We start from the raw sequence: 17,263 nt of genomic DNA, 5'->3' as shown, positions 1-17,263 counted from the left end.
CCACTGAGCATCTGATTTAATTGGTCGAGGATACAGAACTGGCATCGGGAATTTTAAAAGACCTTGGTGATCCTAAAGTGCAGGTAAGGTTGAGAACCTCTGCTCTAGTTCAATATAAAATCAGGTATACATCAACATTAAAATGTGTAGGTGTTCAGAGTTCTGATTTTTAACCATAGTACCATCTCAAATATTATAATGGAAAAGTTTGAAAAAAGAGCCTAATTTAATCATCATGGATAAATTTCAAAAAGCATGTTGGACGAAACAAGCCAGACACAAAGATTACTTATTGCATTCTATTTACATAAAGTTAAAAATAATCAGAACAGGGGGAGGGGCTATTGACTAGGAAGGGACGCAAGAAGGAAATTCCTCAGAGGGAAATTTTCTCTATTTTGATTAGGGTACACGGATATATATATATATATATCTCAAAACTCACAGAAATGGACAATTGAGCTCTGTATGTATGATTTCATTATATGTAAATTTACAATTCAGTAAAAACGATAATCTGCATAATTAAATCTGCATATGTATGACAGGGTCGGGTAGGGAGAGACGATTACTTCAGACGACCCCAAATCCTCATAGGTTAAAAGAAACAGCAAACTCCTGATCAGAACTGGCGAAAATGGAGAGTAGACAGCAGGGAGGGCCAAAGCCTAAGAAATCGCTACAAGACTAGACGCCGAGTTCGAACTACTGCCAGAACGGCGGCGCCCGAGCGCCCACAAAAATAAGCCCCCGCGCCATTTCCGGTACTAGCAAATCCTCCTGTATGTCCCCACTGGAAGAGTCCGGTGGGAAACTGTACCACCGCAGGGAAGGAGCCGGCGGTAACTTGGTTCCTGAGCGGATGCTGGGGCTGTAAGGCGCGCGCGGTCAGCTGTTTGCGGTGCAGGGAGGAGGACGCCGGGGCTCGCTTTCCCTCCTCTGCCGCCGCCGCCGCCGCCGCCATGATTCCGGTGTCGTTGGTGGTGGTGGTGGTGGGTGGCTGGACTGTCGTCTACCTGACCGACTTGGTGCTGAAGGTGAGGGCCTTGGGCCTAAGGTCCAAGCCCGCGGTGCCCATGGCCGGAGCGCAAGGCCTTCTTTTCTCTTTCCCTGCCTCGCGCCTCCCGGGCTGGACGGTGCCCACGTGCGACAGTCCGCGTGGTGGATCGGCCCGGTGGAGTAAATAAAGCATTGCCGGCCGCGGGAGGGGTGTGGCGGCCTGCGCGGCTGCCACCGTCGCAGTGCGGGACAGTGCAGGCCCTTCAGCCTTCGGGTCCTGCCTGGGAGGCGCCAGTGGTGGGATCGGGAGGGCCGGGGCCCTGCCAGACCCAGCCGCTGCAGTGCAGCAGGGAGGAAAAGAAAACGTCTGCTTAGTAAAGACAGTGCTTTCCCTTACTGTTTTTAAGGTCAAGACGCTCTAGAGACTCAGATATTGGAATGAATCTAAATCAAGTCGTGATTTAGATCAGTAGTCTCAAATTTTTAAATGCATATGATCATCTGCTGTTGCGGTCAAAATGCAGATTCCGATTCAGCAGGTCTGCGGCAAGGCCTAAAATTCTACATTTCTAACCACTTCCCAAGTGCTGCTGATACTGCCAGATCACAGAGTGTACTTCAGAGTAGCACACTCAAATAGCAAGGATTTACATAACCAGTTTCTGACTACTTGAATTCTGACTTGCACCCTGCACCCCACTTCTTCACACTAACCAGATACCTGGGTGCACGGTCCATTTTCCAGTTATTTGAGAAGGGTAGCAGAAAATCAGGAAGAGTTGTCTGACCACATGCTTCAGGCAAGCTTTTGAAATTGAGTACTGGGGGGTAGGGGATGGGGGAGAGTAATTGTGTATGTGGAATAAGATCATATAAATTCTCAAATGTTTAATACAAATTCCAGTTATGAATAGCAAAACCTTTATGTTATGAATACCATTTAAAATAGAAAACCATAGTATTGCGTGTTTTAGCTTTAACAATAAAATGAAATGAGACTTTTCCTTCTTTCTATCATTTAAACTCGTAAAGTGCAGGAGGTTATATAGTGTAGTCCTTAGATCCAGGGCTGGGCTTCTAGCCAATGTGACCTTGGGAAAATTGCTATCTGTGCCTTGGTTTCTCGTCTTTAAATAGAGATAATAGTAAGGATCTCCTAAGATTATAGAGAGAATTACATTAGTGTATCCACATAAAGTCTCGCTCCTCAACTTGAGGTTCAAGGACCAGTAGCACTTGCATCATTTGGGAGCTTGTTAGAAATGCAGAATCCCAGGCCTCACCCCGACCTAGGGAATCAGAATCTGCATCTTAGCAAGATCCCAGGTGGCTCCTCTGTACCTGTTTGTGTTTGAAAAGCACTGATGTGGCCAGTCACAGTGGCTCACACCTGTAATCCCAGCACTTTGAAGGAGGCTGAGGTGGGAGGATTGCCTGAGTCCAGGAGTTCGAGACCAGCCTGGGCAATATAGTGAGACTTTATCTCTACAAAAAATTTAAAAGCTAACCAGCCATGGTGGTGCATGCCTGTAGTCCCAGCTACTCTGGAGGCTGAGGTAGGAGAATTGCTTGAGTCTGAGAGTCAGGGGTTACAGTGAACCAATATCGTGCCACTGCACTTTGGCCTGGGTGACAGAGCAAGACCCTGTCTCAAAAAAAAAGAAAAAGCACTGATTTAAAGTACTTGGCATAGTGGTTAACATGTCATAAGCAATACAGGCCACAGTGATTTTGTTGTTTGAAAAACCCACATGAGCCAGGTATGGTGGTGCAGCCTGTAGTCTCAGCTACTTGGGAAGAAGAGGCGGGAGGATAGCTTGAGGCCAGGAGTTCCAGGCCAGCCTGAGTAACATAGTAAGACACACACACAAAGCCACATGATTTCTTCATGTTGCATATGTGGAAAAAAAAAATCTAAAATAAAAAACTTTTACAGCCCCTAGTCACGAGTGAGGTGACCAAGATGTGACTGGTTTCAGTGACAACCCCTAGCTCCTTAAGAGTGCACCATCCTCTGAGCAAAAGACCTAACACCCACTCAGAATATCTGCCTGGGAAATGGAGAGACCTCAACTTTTAGGAGCCTGCACCTTTAGTTTCTCTGCTTCCAGCTTGGTCTGCTGATCCATCCTCGGTTTTTCTAGGATTTCTGCATAGACATCTGTTGGAGAAGTGTGTCACTCCTTTTCCAAGTCTTGGAAAACAAGCAGACTTAAAATTTAACTACCGGAAGACTGGGAGCAGATAACATTACAGATCCAAAGCAAACAGCTACCTATATTTAGACTATGATCATTTTTTAAGACTATGGTAGGGCTAAGATTTCCTTCTTGGACAGATAAGTTTCTCACATGGGTGGGCATCAATATGACAATACTTACTGTACTTACTGTAACTGAGTCAGGTATATAACACAGCCTTATGTCATCCAAAATCCTATATTAGTCAAGGACTTCAAACTTCCCTAAAGGTAAAACTCTTGTTGGGGCTGTGTATAAGCAGCTATTCCCATAACCCCAGAGAATTTAAGGGACATTACTGAGCCCAAGATGGTTTTAGATAAGTTTTTTACTTTTTACATGATCAAAGTTGGCCTAACTTCTTAGGGATGTTGCTCAGAAGAAGCAAGCAAGCCCTGATTGCAACTGTCCCTTCTCTTGGATTGGTTGGGTTTTTTTTTTTTTTAATTATAACACAAGGCTTCTAGACCAGTGCTGTCCAATATGGCAGCTATTAGCTACATGTGGTTATTGAGCCTTTGATCAGAGCTAGTCCCAACTGAGATGTGCTGTAGGTATAAAGTTGATGTTGAAATTCAACGAATTAGTACCCCCCAAAAAGTAAAGTATCTCAACAATAGTATATGTTGATTACATGTTGAAATATCTTGGATTTTGGGGTAAAAGTATATGAAAATTAATATTTAAAATTTGGCTGTTAGAAAATTTAAAGTTATATATGTGGCTTACATTTGTGGCTCACATTATATTTCTATTGGACAACACTGTTCTAAGCAGGGGTCAGCAATCTTTTTGTAAAGGGCTTGGTAGTAAGTATTTTAGGCTTTTTGGGCCACACAGGGTCTCTGTCGCATATTTTTGGTTTTTATTGTATTTTTATAATCCCTTAAAAATGAAAACTATTCTTAGCTCACAAGTTGTGTGAAAACAGTCTGTAGTTTGGATTTGGCCTGCTGCCCATAGTTTACCAGACCCTAATCTCAGTAGACCAGTTAGGTCTGTGACCTTTAATATTCTGAAGAATAAACATAAAGCTTCAAGATTATAAACATTTGGGCAGTCAGCATCTTGATTTCCTCTAGAAAATACTTTGTGTTATTTTCTTACACATTATAAATTGTTCTTCAAAATTGAGTGATTAAGAACTTTTCTTTCTCTCTTAGTCATCTGTCTATTTTAAACATTCTTATGAAGACTGGCTGGAAAACAACGGATTGAGCATCTCCCCTTTCCACATAAGATGGCAAACTGCTATTTTCAATCGTGCCTTTTACAGTTGGGGACGGCGGAAAGCAAGGATGCTTTATCAATGGTATTCTTCATCTTCTTTTGTTTGGTTTAAGTTAATCATTAAGTGATCACTACAGACAGCTTGTTAAATTAACTATTTCCATCACTTTGCAGTTTTCTGAGTTTTAAAATATTGAAAATATTAAAACTTTCTGGTTTTATATAACCTTATGGGATCGTATCATTGGGGCTTGCATACCTTAAAAATCGAGGCATTTATGGCAATTTATGATTAGGGGCTTTATAATGATCTCTGGGACACCCAAGATACTGGCAGGTTCTGTAGATGAGCGAATGTGAGGGTCAGGGGTGGCATGGTCTAAATTTCTTTTTGTTAAAAATTTAGCCCCAAATGGATTAGAGCTAAATGTAAACAATCAGATCATCAGAGTTAGCAGAAAATGCAATAGCAGATCAAAGCATACAAAGTGGAAAAAAGGATATAATAAAGATAAGAACAGAAATCAGTGAAATAGAAAAGACACAATAGAGAAAATCAGCAAAGCCAAAAGTTGGTTCTTTGAAAATATTAATTGGGCCAGGTGCAGTGGCTCACACCTGTAATCCCAGCACTTTGGAAGGCCAAGGCAGGTGGATTGCTTGAGGCCAGGAGTTCAAGACCAGCCTGGCCAACATGGTGAAACCCTGTCTCTACTAAAAATACAAAAATTGCCGGGCATGGTGGCATACGTCTGTGGTCCCAGCTACTCGGGAGGCCAAGGCACAAGAATTGCTTGAACTCAGGAGGCAGAGGTTGGCAGAGAGCCAAGATCATACCACTGCACTGCAGCCTGTGTGACAGAGCAAGACCCTGTCTTAAATAAATAAATAAATAGAAAATATTAATTGATAAATCCCTACCATGACTAATGAAGAAAAAAGAAACATAAGTAATTAAAAATGAGAATTGAGGCCAGGCACAGTGTTCCATGCTTCAGCCCAGGAGTTCGAGACCAGCCTGGGTAACATGGTGAAACCCCATCTCTACAAAAAATATAAAACTTAGCCAGGCGTAATGGCTTGGGTCTGTAGTCCCAGCTACTTGGGAGCTAGTTGGGAAGATCACCTGAGCCCTGGGAGGTCAAGGCTGCAATGAGCTGTGACCATGCCACTGCACTCTAGCCTGGGTGACAGAGTGAGACCCTGTCTCAAAATGAAAAATCGGAATTGAAAAGAGGACATTACTACAGATTCTATAGACATTAAGAACATAGTAAGACTGCTGGGCGTGGTGGCTCACGCCTGTAATCCCAGCACTTTGGGAGGCCGAGGGGGGCGGATCATGAGGTCAGGAGATCGAGACCATCCTGGCTAACACGGTGAAACCCCGTCTCTACTAAAAATACAAAAAATGAGCCGGGTGTGGTGGCGGGCGCCTGTAGTCCCAGCTACTCGGGAGGCTGGGGCAGGAGAATGGCATGAACCCGGGAGGCGGAGTTTGCAGTGAGCCGAGATCACGCCACTGCACTCCAGCCTGGGTGACAAAGCAAGACACCGTCTCAAAAAAAAAAAAAAAAAAAAGAACATAGTAAGACTATTAAGAAAATTCTATGCCTATAAATTTGACGGTTTTAATGAAGTAAACAAGTTCCTTGAAAAACACAACTTATCAAAGTTAGAAAACATGGCAGATTATCTCCACTATAGAAGGGTAGCTTCTAATTATTAAAACAATAGAAAAAAGAAACTATTATTAAATTGTGCCATGTTAATATTTAAGCTCATTTTATCACAAAGTAAAGCTGAAATACAATGCAGACAATAGAAGAGGTAGATGAAAAAGGATGGATGTCTATAACGTCAAAATGGCTTTCATAACGATATAAGGACAAGATCAAAGCAACGTTATGTAAATGAGCAAGTGCATGAGAGGAAACAAACTTTTTCATTGGGAATGATATTCAGATTCTTTAGTTATCAGAGAATTATAAATTATAAAACTGCTTAAACTAAGCTCATGCTTCAGTCAAATATTTGAAGTTCATGTAGGAAAAAGAGGCAGAGTTATTGAAATTTTTTAGCCATTATTTTAAAGCTATGAAATGTGGCTGGTCAGTGAGTTTGCTAGTCCATGAATTGAGAGAAATTGTAAATTAACATGATTTTTTTTCCTTTTGACAGGTTCAATTTTGGAATGGTGTTTGGTGTAATTGCCATGTTTAGCTCATTTTTTCTCCTTGGAAAAACGCTGATGCAGACTTTGGCACAAATGATGGCTGACTCTCCCTCTTCTTATTCTTCCTCCTCTTCCTCTTCCTCCTCTTCTTCCTCTTCCTCTTCTTCATCATCTTCCTCTTCCTCCTCCTCGCTTCACAATGAACAAGTGTTACAAGTTGTGGTAAGTATCGTCTTTTTGCTTTAAATAACTATCGAAATAGAGATGCAAGATACCACTTCTGACCTAGTGTAACTCCTATCCATAATATAAATATGGAAATAAATTAAAAGTCTAATAATTTTCAAATTACCTGCTTACACAAAAAAATTAATAAGAATACAGCAAGGAATTGTTGAAATATTTGGTAGTAGCTTAGTATTAATGGTAATAGAGAACAAATGAACCATCGTTAAGACTGTCAGCAATTACACACATATGTGACTGAATGTCTTAAGATGTTAAATGATTGTTACTTTCAAAGAATAAGCATGCTGATTTAAGATCTCTATAATGTATAAGTAAATTGCATTCCAATTCTATGCAAAGTGTTTCCCTTTCCTTTTCATGGCCTTCAGAGCCTAACCAATAATATCTGTTTAATTAAAGATATAAGACCTTTCTGAGTCATCACTGTGATTTCTTAATATGAAGAATAATGTGCTGAGTTGTACTCCTTTAAAACTCATGTGTAGACCTATACCTTATCATTTTACGTCTCCAAAGTTTGGAAGGGGGCTATACATTGGCTCACTTTTATTTCACATTTTTACATTTATAGTTCCCATTTCCATGAGTCATGGATGTTGTTTTTAATCGTGTTCTTATTAATGGAGTAGACTAAGGATTAGTAACAGATTGGTTTTTTTTTTTTTCTTGTCTCTTTGTGGCCTCTACTAGGCTGGGTCACTGGGAAGATTTAGAAGTCATTTGTAGAAAACAATAATCTCTCCTATGGCCATAGCTCTTTCTTAGAGATTAAAAAGATTTACCAGGTGAGGCCTCAGAATAAATTATTTATTTCTTCAGCAAACATTTCCTGCCTTACAGATAAGAAAATCGAGGCACAGACATGTTAAGTCACTTGCCTGTGGTCACAACTTATAACTAGTAGATCCATCATCACTGATCTTAGAGCCTATGGACATTATGCTGTATTATTATTATTATTATTGTTATTATTATTTGAAACGGAGTTTTGCTCTTGTTGCCCAGGCTGGAGTGCAATGTGGCACGATCTCAGCTCACCACAACCTCCGCCTCCCAGGTTCGAGCAATTCTCCTGCCTCAGCCTCCCGAGTAGCTGGGATTACAGACATGCGCCACCACGCCCGGCTAATGTTGTATTTTTAATAGAGACGGGGTTTCTCCATGTTGATCAGGCTGGTCTTGAACTCCCGACCTCAGGTGATCCACCTGCCTTGACCTTCCAAAGGGCTGGGATTACAGGCATGAGCCACTGCGCCCGGCCTATGCTCTACTTTTAAGAAAGGTAGATAATTCTTCAAGGAACTATAAATAATTTTACTTACAGTTTTATACCTCTAGGTATATGGTGGGAGGATAGGTGGGACTGGAGGCAAGAGAACAGGATAGTGCAGGAAATAAGGTGGGAGATACAGATAGGGTCTAGGTAAGTTTATATTTTACCTGTAGGTAGCAAGTCTATACAAAATGGACCAAAGTCATTAGACTGAAGATGTGGAGATCATTTAAGAGCAGTAATTTATTTTAGAAGTGATAAAGATCTAAAATTAGTGGCAAGGAGAATGAAGGGGATAGATTCAAGTGACCTTTTGGAGTGGAATTCTCAGACCTTGGTGATGAATTAAATGTGAGACTGGAGGGAGAAGGAAAAGTTTAGGATGACTCAGGTTACATGATTGGTTATTGTTCACCAAGAAAGAGGATAAGAGAGAAATAAGCCAGCTGGAGAAAATATGATCATTGGCTTATCTGCCTGCTAGAATTAGAACGGCAAAATGTTGTTTAGGGAAGAAATTATTTCTTCTCTTTGCCACTCAGTTTATTCATAGTGCTCACAAAAATATCAGCTCTATTAGGAGAGCCATGCTTTGGAACCATTAAGAAGTCAGCTGCCCTCTGGAGCCCACCATGCATATTCATGTATAAGTTTAAGAATGTTATGAATCCTGACTTTGACATGAGCTCTTGTCGCTTAGGTAACATACCTTCTGTTTACCCTATAATTCCCGACAGCCTTGTTCAGTATTAATTCTCCAAACCATGGCACTCTGTGTTGTTGAAAGTATTCTGTATTCAGTATTCCGGTACATCTAATACCCTGTGTGAATCATGGCAGAGACAGATGGGCAATCGTGTACTGTTGCCAACAAATAAGACCTACCATCTGTTGGTATTATCACACATTCAAATTCTTACTTTATCTCACTCACTAGTACATGCAGAAAATAATAAAGAGAAGGAAGAAATATCCTATTGGACCAAGCTTACTGATTTATTTGAAATGAAGGTAAGGTAACCAGGATATTTTGTGATATAGAGGGTATGTATGACAATCTTAAGTATGTAAATTTAGAGAGGGTCAGAGAAAAGTGTAACACTGGAAAGATGTCTGACAACTTGGGAATGGAGCAGTTATATAAAAAGGGACATAGAAGTTCTTGAAAAAAGTTGCTCAATAGGGTCCAAGTAAAGAGAATTTCAGATAATGAACATTATAAACATAACCATTTCCTTTGACTCTTTACCTCCATATCTGGGACTCTAGCTTAAGGAAACACTTTCAAATACAGAAAAAATAGTATTCATTAAGCTCTTTAGCCTAACATTATTTATTATTTTGAAGAATTAAAAGCAACCAAAATATCTGAGGAATGGTTAAATTATTAGATTGTCATTCAATTAGATATTATGCACACATTAAAAATGATTATAACTAGTTTCCGCCGGGCGCGGTGGCTCACGCCTGTAGTCCCAACACTTTGGGAGGCGGAGGTGGGTGGATCACCTGAGGTCAGGATTTCGAGACCAGCCTGGGAAACGTGGTGAAACTCCATCTCTACTAAAAATACAAAATTAGCCGGGTGTAGTGGCGTGTGCCTGTAGTCCCAGCTATTTGGGAGGCTGAGGCAGGAGAACTGCTTGAACCTGGGAGGTGGAGGTTGCAGTGAGCCAAGATCGCACCATTGCACTCCATCCTGGGCAACAAGAGCGAAATCCCAGCACTTTGGGAGGCCAAGGTGGGCGGATCACAAGGTCAGGAGATCGAGACCATCCTGGCTAACACAGTAAAACCCCGCCTCTACTAAAAATACAAAAAAAATTTAGCTGGGCGTGGTGGTGGGCGCCTGTAGTCCCAGCTACTCGGGAGGCTGAAGCAGGAGAATGGCGTGAACCTGGGAGGCGGAGCTTGCAGTGAGCTGAGATCGCGTCACTGCACTCCAGCCTGGGCTACAGAGCGAGACTCCGTCTCAAAAAATATATATAAATAAATAAAATAAAACAACAACAACAAAAATGATTATAACTAGTTTCATAACTGGAAAAAGACACTTGGAATTAATGGAATTTAGAAAATGATTCAAGCAGCATTGTTTGAATCTTCAGTTACTTAAAGGAGGCTTTTTAGATGAGATTTCTGTGTCCACAAAAATAAATTCCAGTTGAATTAAAATTAAAACTTGAAACCATAAAAGACCTTGAAAGAAAAAAGCCAGGTTATCATTTTTATGAACACAGAATGAGGAAGACATAGCGCGAATAGTAGAAACCATGAATATTTTTTATATAACAGTAACACCTTTATTTTTTATTTTTTAAATACTTTATTAGAGCAGTTTTAGATTCATAGCAAAATTAAGAAGGTACAGAGGTTTCCCCCTTACAATAATGAACAGATGTGAATATGTCATCACCACCCATAGTTTACATTAGGGTTCACTCTTGGTGTGAACCATGAATACTAATAGATTTGACTACCTAAATTTTACATATCAAAAACTAAAAACAAAGTAAAATTAAAAGGCAAACAAACTGTGGAATACACTTATGTCATGTATTACAAAGGACCAATGCTGATATTTGAAGTGATCTTACAGATCAGTAAGAAAAAGATGAATACTTTAGGAGAAAACAAGTCAGGTCATCAGTAGGCAGCTCACAGCAAGACCAAAAAAAAGTCAAAAGTACAGAGAAAGTTCAGCTTTACAAATAGTCAAAGAAATGTAAATCACATTGCAGATTTGAATAAAATGAGCTTGCCCAACCTTATGGAAGGGTCTGCTTTTAGAGTACAATTTGATGATATGTATCAAAATCTTTTAAATTTTGTGTAATAATAGCATTTACTACCCTCTCTGTGAGGCATAACATTAAACATTGGACAAAGATTAGCTCATCTAATCCTCAAAATTACCCTTTTGTGCAAATGTGGTTATTTCCATTTTAATGATGAGAAAATAGGAATGTTGGAGGAATAATGCCAACTTTCCTGAGGTCATTTAGCTAGTTAACAGATAGAGACAGGACCTCAAACCCATAATATGTCTCAAGAGCCCAATCCCTTAGCAAGTATGCTCATCTAAGAATTTCTTCCTCCAAAATATTTAGGTGTGTGTATCCGAATATCTTCATCACATTATTTATAAGAGCAGAAACTTTTAAAACAATTAAATGCCCAACAGTTTATTCCATAGAACACAGTGTAGCTATTAAAAATCATATTGAAATAGAAAATACTCATGGGAAATGTCTGTGATACTGTTAAATGAAGGGGCAAATTTCAAAACCAGATTTATAATAAAAGTATAGTTTTTAAATATATGTGTACAGGAAAAGACTAGAAGGACACACATCAGAATGATTCAGAATGGTTTTGTATGTGTATGTATGTTTGGGGAGCAGAATTTTAGGCTTCTGTTTAGCTTTGAATTTTCCAGTTTTCCTGCTTTAAACATATTTTTTATAATTAATATAATAATTATAAAAGAAAGCAGAAATTTCCTCCAGAATGATACCTTTTAGGTTCCAACTCCTGGACTGTAAGAAATAGATTCTCAGTATGCAAATGGTATTCCTGAGCCTGGTATGTCCCACTTAGCCTAATTTATTGTCTCTCTTTAACAGATGACATAACTTGGGAGTGATTACTTATGAGAATATATCTTTGCTATCTAAAAAAAATTGCTGTGCAGCTCTTATCTTCCCTTGTGTATGCAATAATACATAACTGCACATTTTAGGAGCACATGATTGTAAGACAACTCCTGCTTCAAATGTTTGTAACATGTCTATATGTTCCAAATGCCTTAATTTTGACATTAAATTTCAATTTTAATGTATTTGTGTATCTTTCACACTATTTTTCTGACCAACATAGTAGACCAACTGATAGAATAGACGGGTATGGTGCTCCCACACTGATCAGGATCCCTATTAGAACAGCTTTCATTACCAACTCACCTATAACTTGAGGATATTAAAATGAAACTCGCTGATTAATAATATGGGGTTCCTATATTAATCAACATAAGTACTTGGAACCTTGCAATAACATTTCAGAGGAAGGTCTAGGAATTTTAACAACCATTCCCAAATCAGGCATCCAGCCTTTGAGGGTGGGTCAGCTGCTGCCTGCTTCACTGTCACCCTGCATTCCTTGGCACTTTGCTGGGCTCCCTCATTCTTTCCCATGGTGAAGACTCCAGGAAGCTAAAGTTTGAACTGTTTAACATGGTGTTTCCCATTCTCTTTAGATTGGTTTTGTGCTTGTTCCAGAGAAACTGGCTAGTTCGAAAAATGAAATAGTGTTTTTGCTTTTTATTATGATAGAAATGGAGAAGTGAACCATTGTCATATTACTTTTAGTTTGCAGAACATTCAGCTTGAAGGTTTAATACAGAATGAACGTCATGTATCTTAGTGCCCAAGTGGGACTCCCCTGCACCCCCACTGATAATTGCTGCCATATTGTGTCTATGAACAGGTTCCTGGTATAAATTTACCCGTCAATCAACTGACCTATTTCTTCGCGGCAGTTCTCATTAGTGGTGTTGTACATGAAATTGGACATGGGATAGCAGCTATTAGGTAATGATATTTACCTTTTTCTTCATACTACATGCAAAAAAAAGCTTTTCATTTAGGAGGATTTATTACTAAAATCTGCTACATTTGATACTTCACTATTTTTCTTTCTGTGGCTATTGCCTAGTGCATAGCCATCATTTGTTACTTTGAGGAAGCTTCTTTTTTTATAGAGAAGATTAATATGTTGATGAATATGCTCTGTTAACCACGGGCATATCTGTAATCAGGGTCTTTCTATCCTTTGCCTTTGCCAGCGTGGTTATCCTCATGATGCCTCAAAGATTTTTTTTACCAAATCCTGAAAGCCAATCTTTCTGTTCCTCATTGAGTCAGAATGATAACCACTGTACTCAAAACCCACTCACCTTAGAACTTTATTTGACTTATCAGCTGAAATAATTTCCTGCTTCTGCTTATGTCCTCTGCTGGCTAGAGCAAGAAAACTGAAAGCACTGAGTTTAACAAATATCATAGTCTATCTGGAAACCCAAGTGGAAGATAAGATGAGACCTGGGGACTAGCTTTGAGTATCACGCTCTGTTCTTGGTCTTGGCTTCCCAAATGTATCACTGTAACTATACCTAAGCATTTAGAATCCTATAACGCATACAAAATCATGATCGGGAGAGGGCCACGTCACAACTCCCCTGCTACCTCCATTGCTAATTACTGCCATAATTAGCAAGCATGCTAATAGGAATGTGTTTTATCCTTTTGGTGTGTGGACCAGAGAAAAGGTTAAAAACCTCTGTTTTGGAAGAGAAGATGTAATCACTTCTTATTACTTTCCAGTTGTTTATGAACAAGAGTCTATTTATTGGCAATAAATCCTCATCTTGACAGAGCATATACTATTACACAGGTGTGCACAATAGTGGCTTAAAGTGGTGGCTACTGGGTTTCTTTTTCTTTTTAAATCTCCTTCACCTCTGCTTCCATGTTTTTAGCTTTGCAGCCTTTAGGATTTTACCTACAGACACATCGTTAATAACAGCTTAACAATTTACAGTATGTTTGTAAAAATAACTTGGGTAATTTTTTTTTTAAATCCCAACTGCCAAGAAAAAAAAATGAACTGTACAGCTGTCTTATATATTTAGTATTAAGCAACAGCACAATATATTTAGGTGATACTTTTTTCTAGGGGGCCTGGTTGGTTTTATGAGACTTAAATATTAATTTTTGGAAAATGAAGTGATAAAAAAAATTTTTTTTTTTAATATGGAGAGCAAAACCTGCTGGAAAAACTGGTTCTCTTAAGGACAATCTGAGCATTATGCATGTTTAAACATACTTACTTAACGTTAGCTTGATAGGAATACACCTAGATAGAGCTCTACCATTATTTATAATTGCTAAGACAAATACAAGTTATTAGGTAATTTACTTGAATTATATAGTCTCCTGTATCCTTCTCTGATAATAGCTCAGAGTAAACCATAAAAATGTTTTTCATTTAGTTTCTCATAAAAGCCATTTCTGTATATATGTGACTAACTTCAATTATTTGCTCAACACATTGGTTTCTAAAAATTTTGAAGTGATGTCTATTTCAGTATGCCCTATGTTACAAAATTCAATTTCACAGATAACCAAATCTGTACATTATTATAAAATTAAGATTACATATAGTATAGATATAATTTTTTGGCTGTTCAGAGGGACTTTTTGTTTTTTAAGCAAGAATTCAAATTACAGTGAAAAGTTTTAAGATTATGTACACTATTAATTTGATAAATATAATAATATTAGTAAACTCCTTTTTCTTATGTGATTTCTTAGGGAACAAGTCCGATTTAATGGCTTTGGGATTTTTCTCTTCATTATTTATCCTGGAGCATTTGTTGATCTGTTCACCACTCATTTGCAACTTATATCACCAGTCCAGCAGCTAAGGATATTTTGTGCAGGTAACAGACTTAATTTTGTTTTAATATTCATCTGTGCTTTTAGTTTTGATTTTCTATGGTAAGTGTTTTTGGAAAATATATCACAAATGACAATATGTTATCTTTTGGTTAATAACTTCAGTTTATAAGACCCCCTCAAAAGTAGAGGAGTAAAATAATTTACATTCCAGTTTCTTCCTTAAAACCAACTAAAAACAACATAAATTAATTTTTAAAAATTTAAAAACAGAAGAAAACTTTGTTTTGTCCACAACATGAACTCACAAACTATGAAGAATGTCAACTCAGCTGAAATAGAATGAAATTTGCATCAAATCAAGGGAGAACATGAAGAATTGACTAAGAGATAAATCAAAAGTATCCAGGAATGGAGAAGAAGGGTTATGAAAGGATGGGTAGTGAACTCTAGCACTGTCAGAGTTCAGTCAGAGAAACAGAATCCCTTGGAGATGGAACTGCAGTTCCAGCTGAGTGAAACTGACACAAGACAAATTCATCACAACCCTGCATCACTTTTGATGGAATAACTGAGGCTAAGCAAGTGTGGAATTAGAATTCTCAAACTAACAACAACAACAAAAAATTGAAGGTGGGTAAAACAAAAACAGGAAATGTAAATACTAATTTCCTCAACTTCATAGTGGAGAGGATATCTGCCTGAACTTGATAACATCAAGAAATAGAGGCTTGAGTATATCACTTAAGATTGTAAATGTAAACAAGATCTAAAAACACACATAAACTTTTCAAGTTATCACAGTGAAAGCATGAAACACAGACCAAAGAAAACAGACCCTATATCAAAAGATAAACCATGGTAATGAATTTAAGACCAAAACACATTTATTTTGTCAATAAACATAAATGAAATAAGCTCACCTACTGAAAGAAAGATGCCCTTAGTTTGTATTTAAAACATGTCTCAAATGTGTGATGTACAAAATAAATCTGTCTAAAAATTACTCAAAAATATTGAAAGTAAAATGATGAGCAGAACATAACATGCAAATGGGGACAGAAAATAGGACCAAAAGCATTATGTCAGACATTGGGGGCCATTTAACAATAATAAGGAATATAAGCCACAATGAAAATACAACATTTGTGAATCTTACTGTATCAAGTAACAAACCATCAGGGCAAAACAAAAATGGGAAAAGTATAAGAAGAAACAGAAAGGTAATAAAAAGACTCACCTTTTAATACATGGCAGATAAGTATAAAAAAGTTAGGCTAAGGTAAAAATAGGTATGTCAAACTCTATTCCATGAACACAGAAGACAATATTTTTTTTCAAATGCCCATGGGACTTAAAGTCTCAGTAAATTCCCAAGAGAAGACTAGCAAACTAAGTAAAAACTACCTGAAATTTAGAAATTTATCTTAATCACACCTTGGATCAATTTAATTCAAACCTGTGATTTCAGTAGATTTCAAAATTATGATGATGAAATCATTTTGCTGAGATAATGTTTAAAGTTTTGCTAAAAGAAAAATGCACTGCCTTAGGCAGTTATGCAATTACAAATGGAAATAGATCAGTTAAGTATTCAACCTAAGTGAGAAAAGAACTGTAAAATAATTAAGAAATGATGACATAATTAGTAAGGATATAGGCAGAAAATAATAAATTAGAAAAAACAAAACTAGATCTGTTAAATCCAAGAGCTCTTAAAAAAAAAAAAAAACAGGTCGAACAGTGAGAAAAAGCATCTAAAGACAATTAGCAATCAGATTGTGGAATGACAATTGATAACAGAAAAAATAAAAACAATTATAAGTATTCTTTGCTCATCTCCACAAAAAATTTCAAAAACCTATATAAATATAAGAAAATAAAAATAGCTGAAATTAACCCAAGAGGCAATCAAAAAAATCTAAATAGGCAAATAATTATAATGGGAGAAATTAAGAAAGGTGATAAAGAATGCCCTTTCTTTTGAGATGGAGTCTTGCTGTGTTGCCCAGGCTGAAGTGCAGTGGCGTAATCTAGGCTCACTGCAGCCTCCACCTCCCAGGTTGAAGCAATTCTCCTGCCTCTGCCTCCCGAGTAGCTAGGATTACAGGCACAAGCCACCACGCCCAGCTAATTTTTATATTTTTAGTAGAGACGGGTTTTGTCATGTTGGCCAGGCTGGTCTCGAACTCCTGTCCTCCTGCCTCAGCCTCCCAAAGTGCTGGGATTACAGGTGTGGGATTATTGTGCCTAGCCAAGAATGCCCTTTACTATGTGGAATTCTTTCATACCTTGTATGAAAAACTTTTCTTTTAAATTCAAATTTAGTATAAACTTTCCAGATCACCTAGAGAAGGAAACTAAGATTATTTTTCTTAAAGCCAAATACAACACTGATTAGAACATCTGGTGAAGCACAAAACAACCTACAGACACATGACCTATCAAGAATACACTGGTGGCTGAAATCTGTTTGAATGTGATAAATATTATTTGCCACTAGGGAAAAAAAAAATTCATCTCAGAAGATATTGAGACAGTCTTTAACAAAATTCAACATCCATTAATACTTTAAAAAATCCTGGCCAGGTGCGGTGGCTCACGCCTGTAATCCCAGCATTTTGGGAGGCTGAGGCGGGTG

The 17,263-nt window shown here is 38.1% G+C and overlaps 1 protein-coding gene across 2 annotated transcripts in view; it reads left to right on the top strand.

Annotated features, from left to right (window-relative positions):
- Positions 1-821: 821 nt before the first annotated feature.
- MBTPS2 (membrane bound transcription factor peptidase, site 2) overlaps positions 822-17,263 on the top strand; it is a 46,248-nt gene continuing 29,806 nt past the window's right edge. The window contains exons 1-5 of one of the 2 annotated variants that reach the window (XM_007991281.2): positions 822-1,037; positions 4,403-4,551; positions 6,651-6,867; positions 12,653-12,756; positions 14,539-14,666. In XM_007991281.2, the coding sequence (XP_007989472.1) occupies positions 963-1,037; positions 4,403-4,551; positions 6,651-6,867; positions 12,653-12,756; positions 14,539-14,666 (673 nt within the window). In that variant the 5' untranslated portion in view covers positions 822-962. The remainder of the gene's footprint in view (positions 1,038-4,402; positions 4,552-6,650; positions 6,868-12,652; positions 12,757-14,538; positions 14,667-17,263) is intronic. The other variant, XM_037986404.2, reaches the window with a different exon arrangement.

The sequence above is a fragment of the Chlorocebus sabaeus genome, chromosome X (assembly GCF_047675955.1).
Source record: "Chlorocebus sabaeus isolate Y175 chromosome X, mChlSab1.0.hap1, whole genome shotgun sequence".
Classification (NCBI taxonomy): domain Eukaryota; kingdom Metazoa; phylum Chordata; class Mammalia; order Primates; family Cercopithecidae; genus Chlorocebus; species Chlorocebus sabaeus.
The sequence above is the reverse complement of the archived record's forward strand: the minus strand, read 5'-3'. Positions and strand labels throughout refer to the sequence as shown.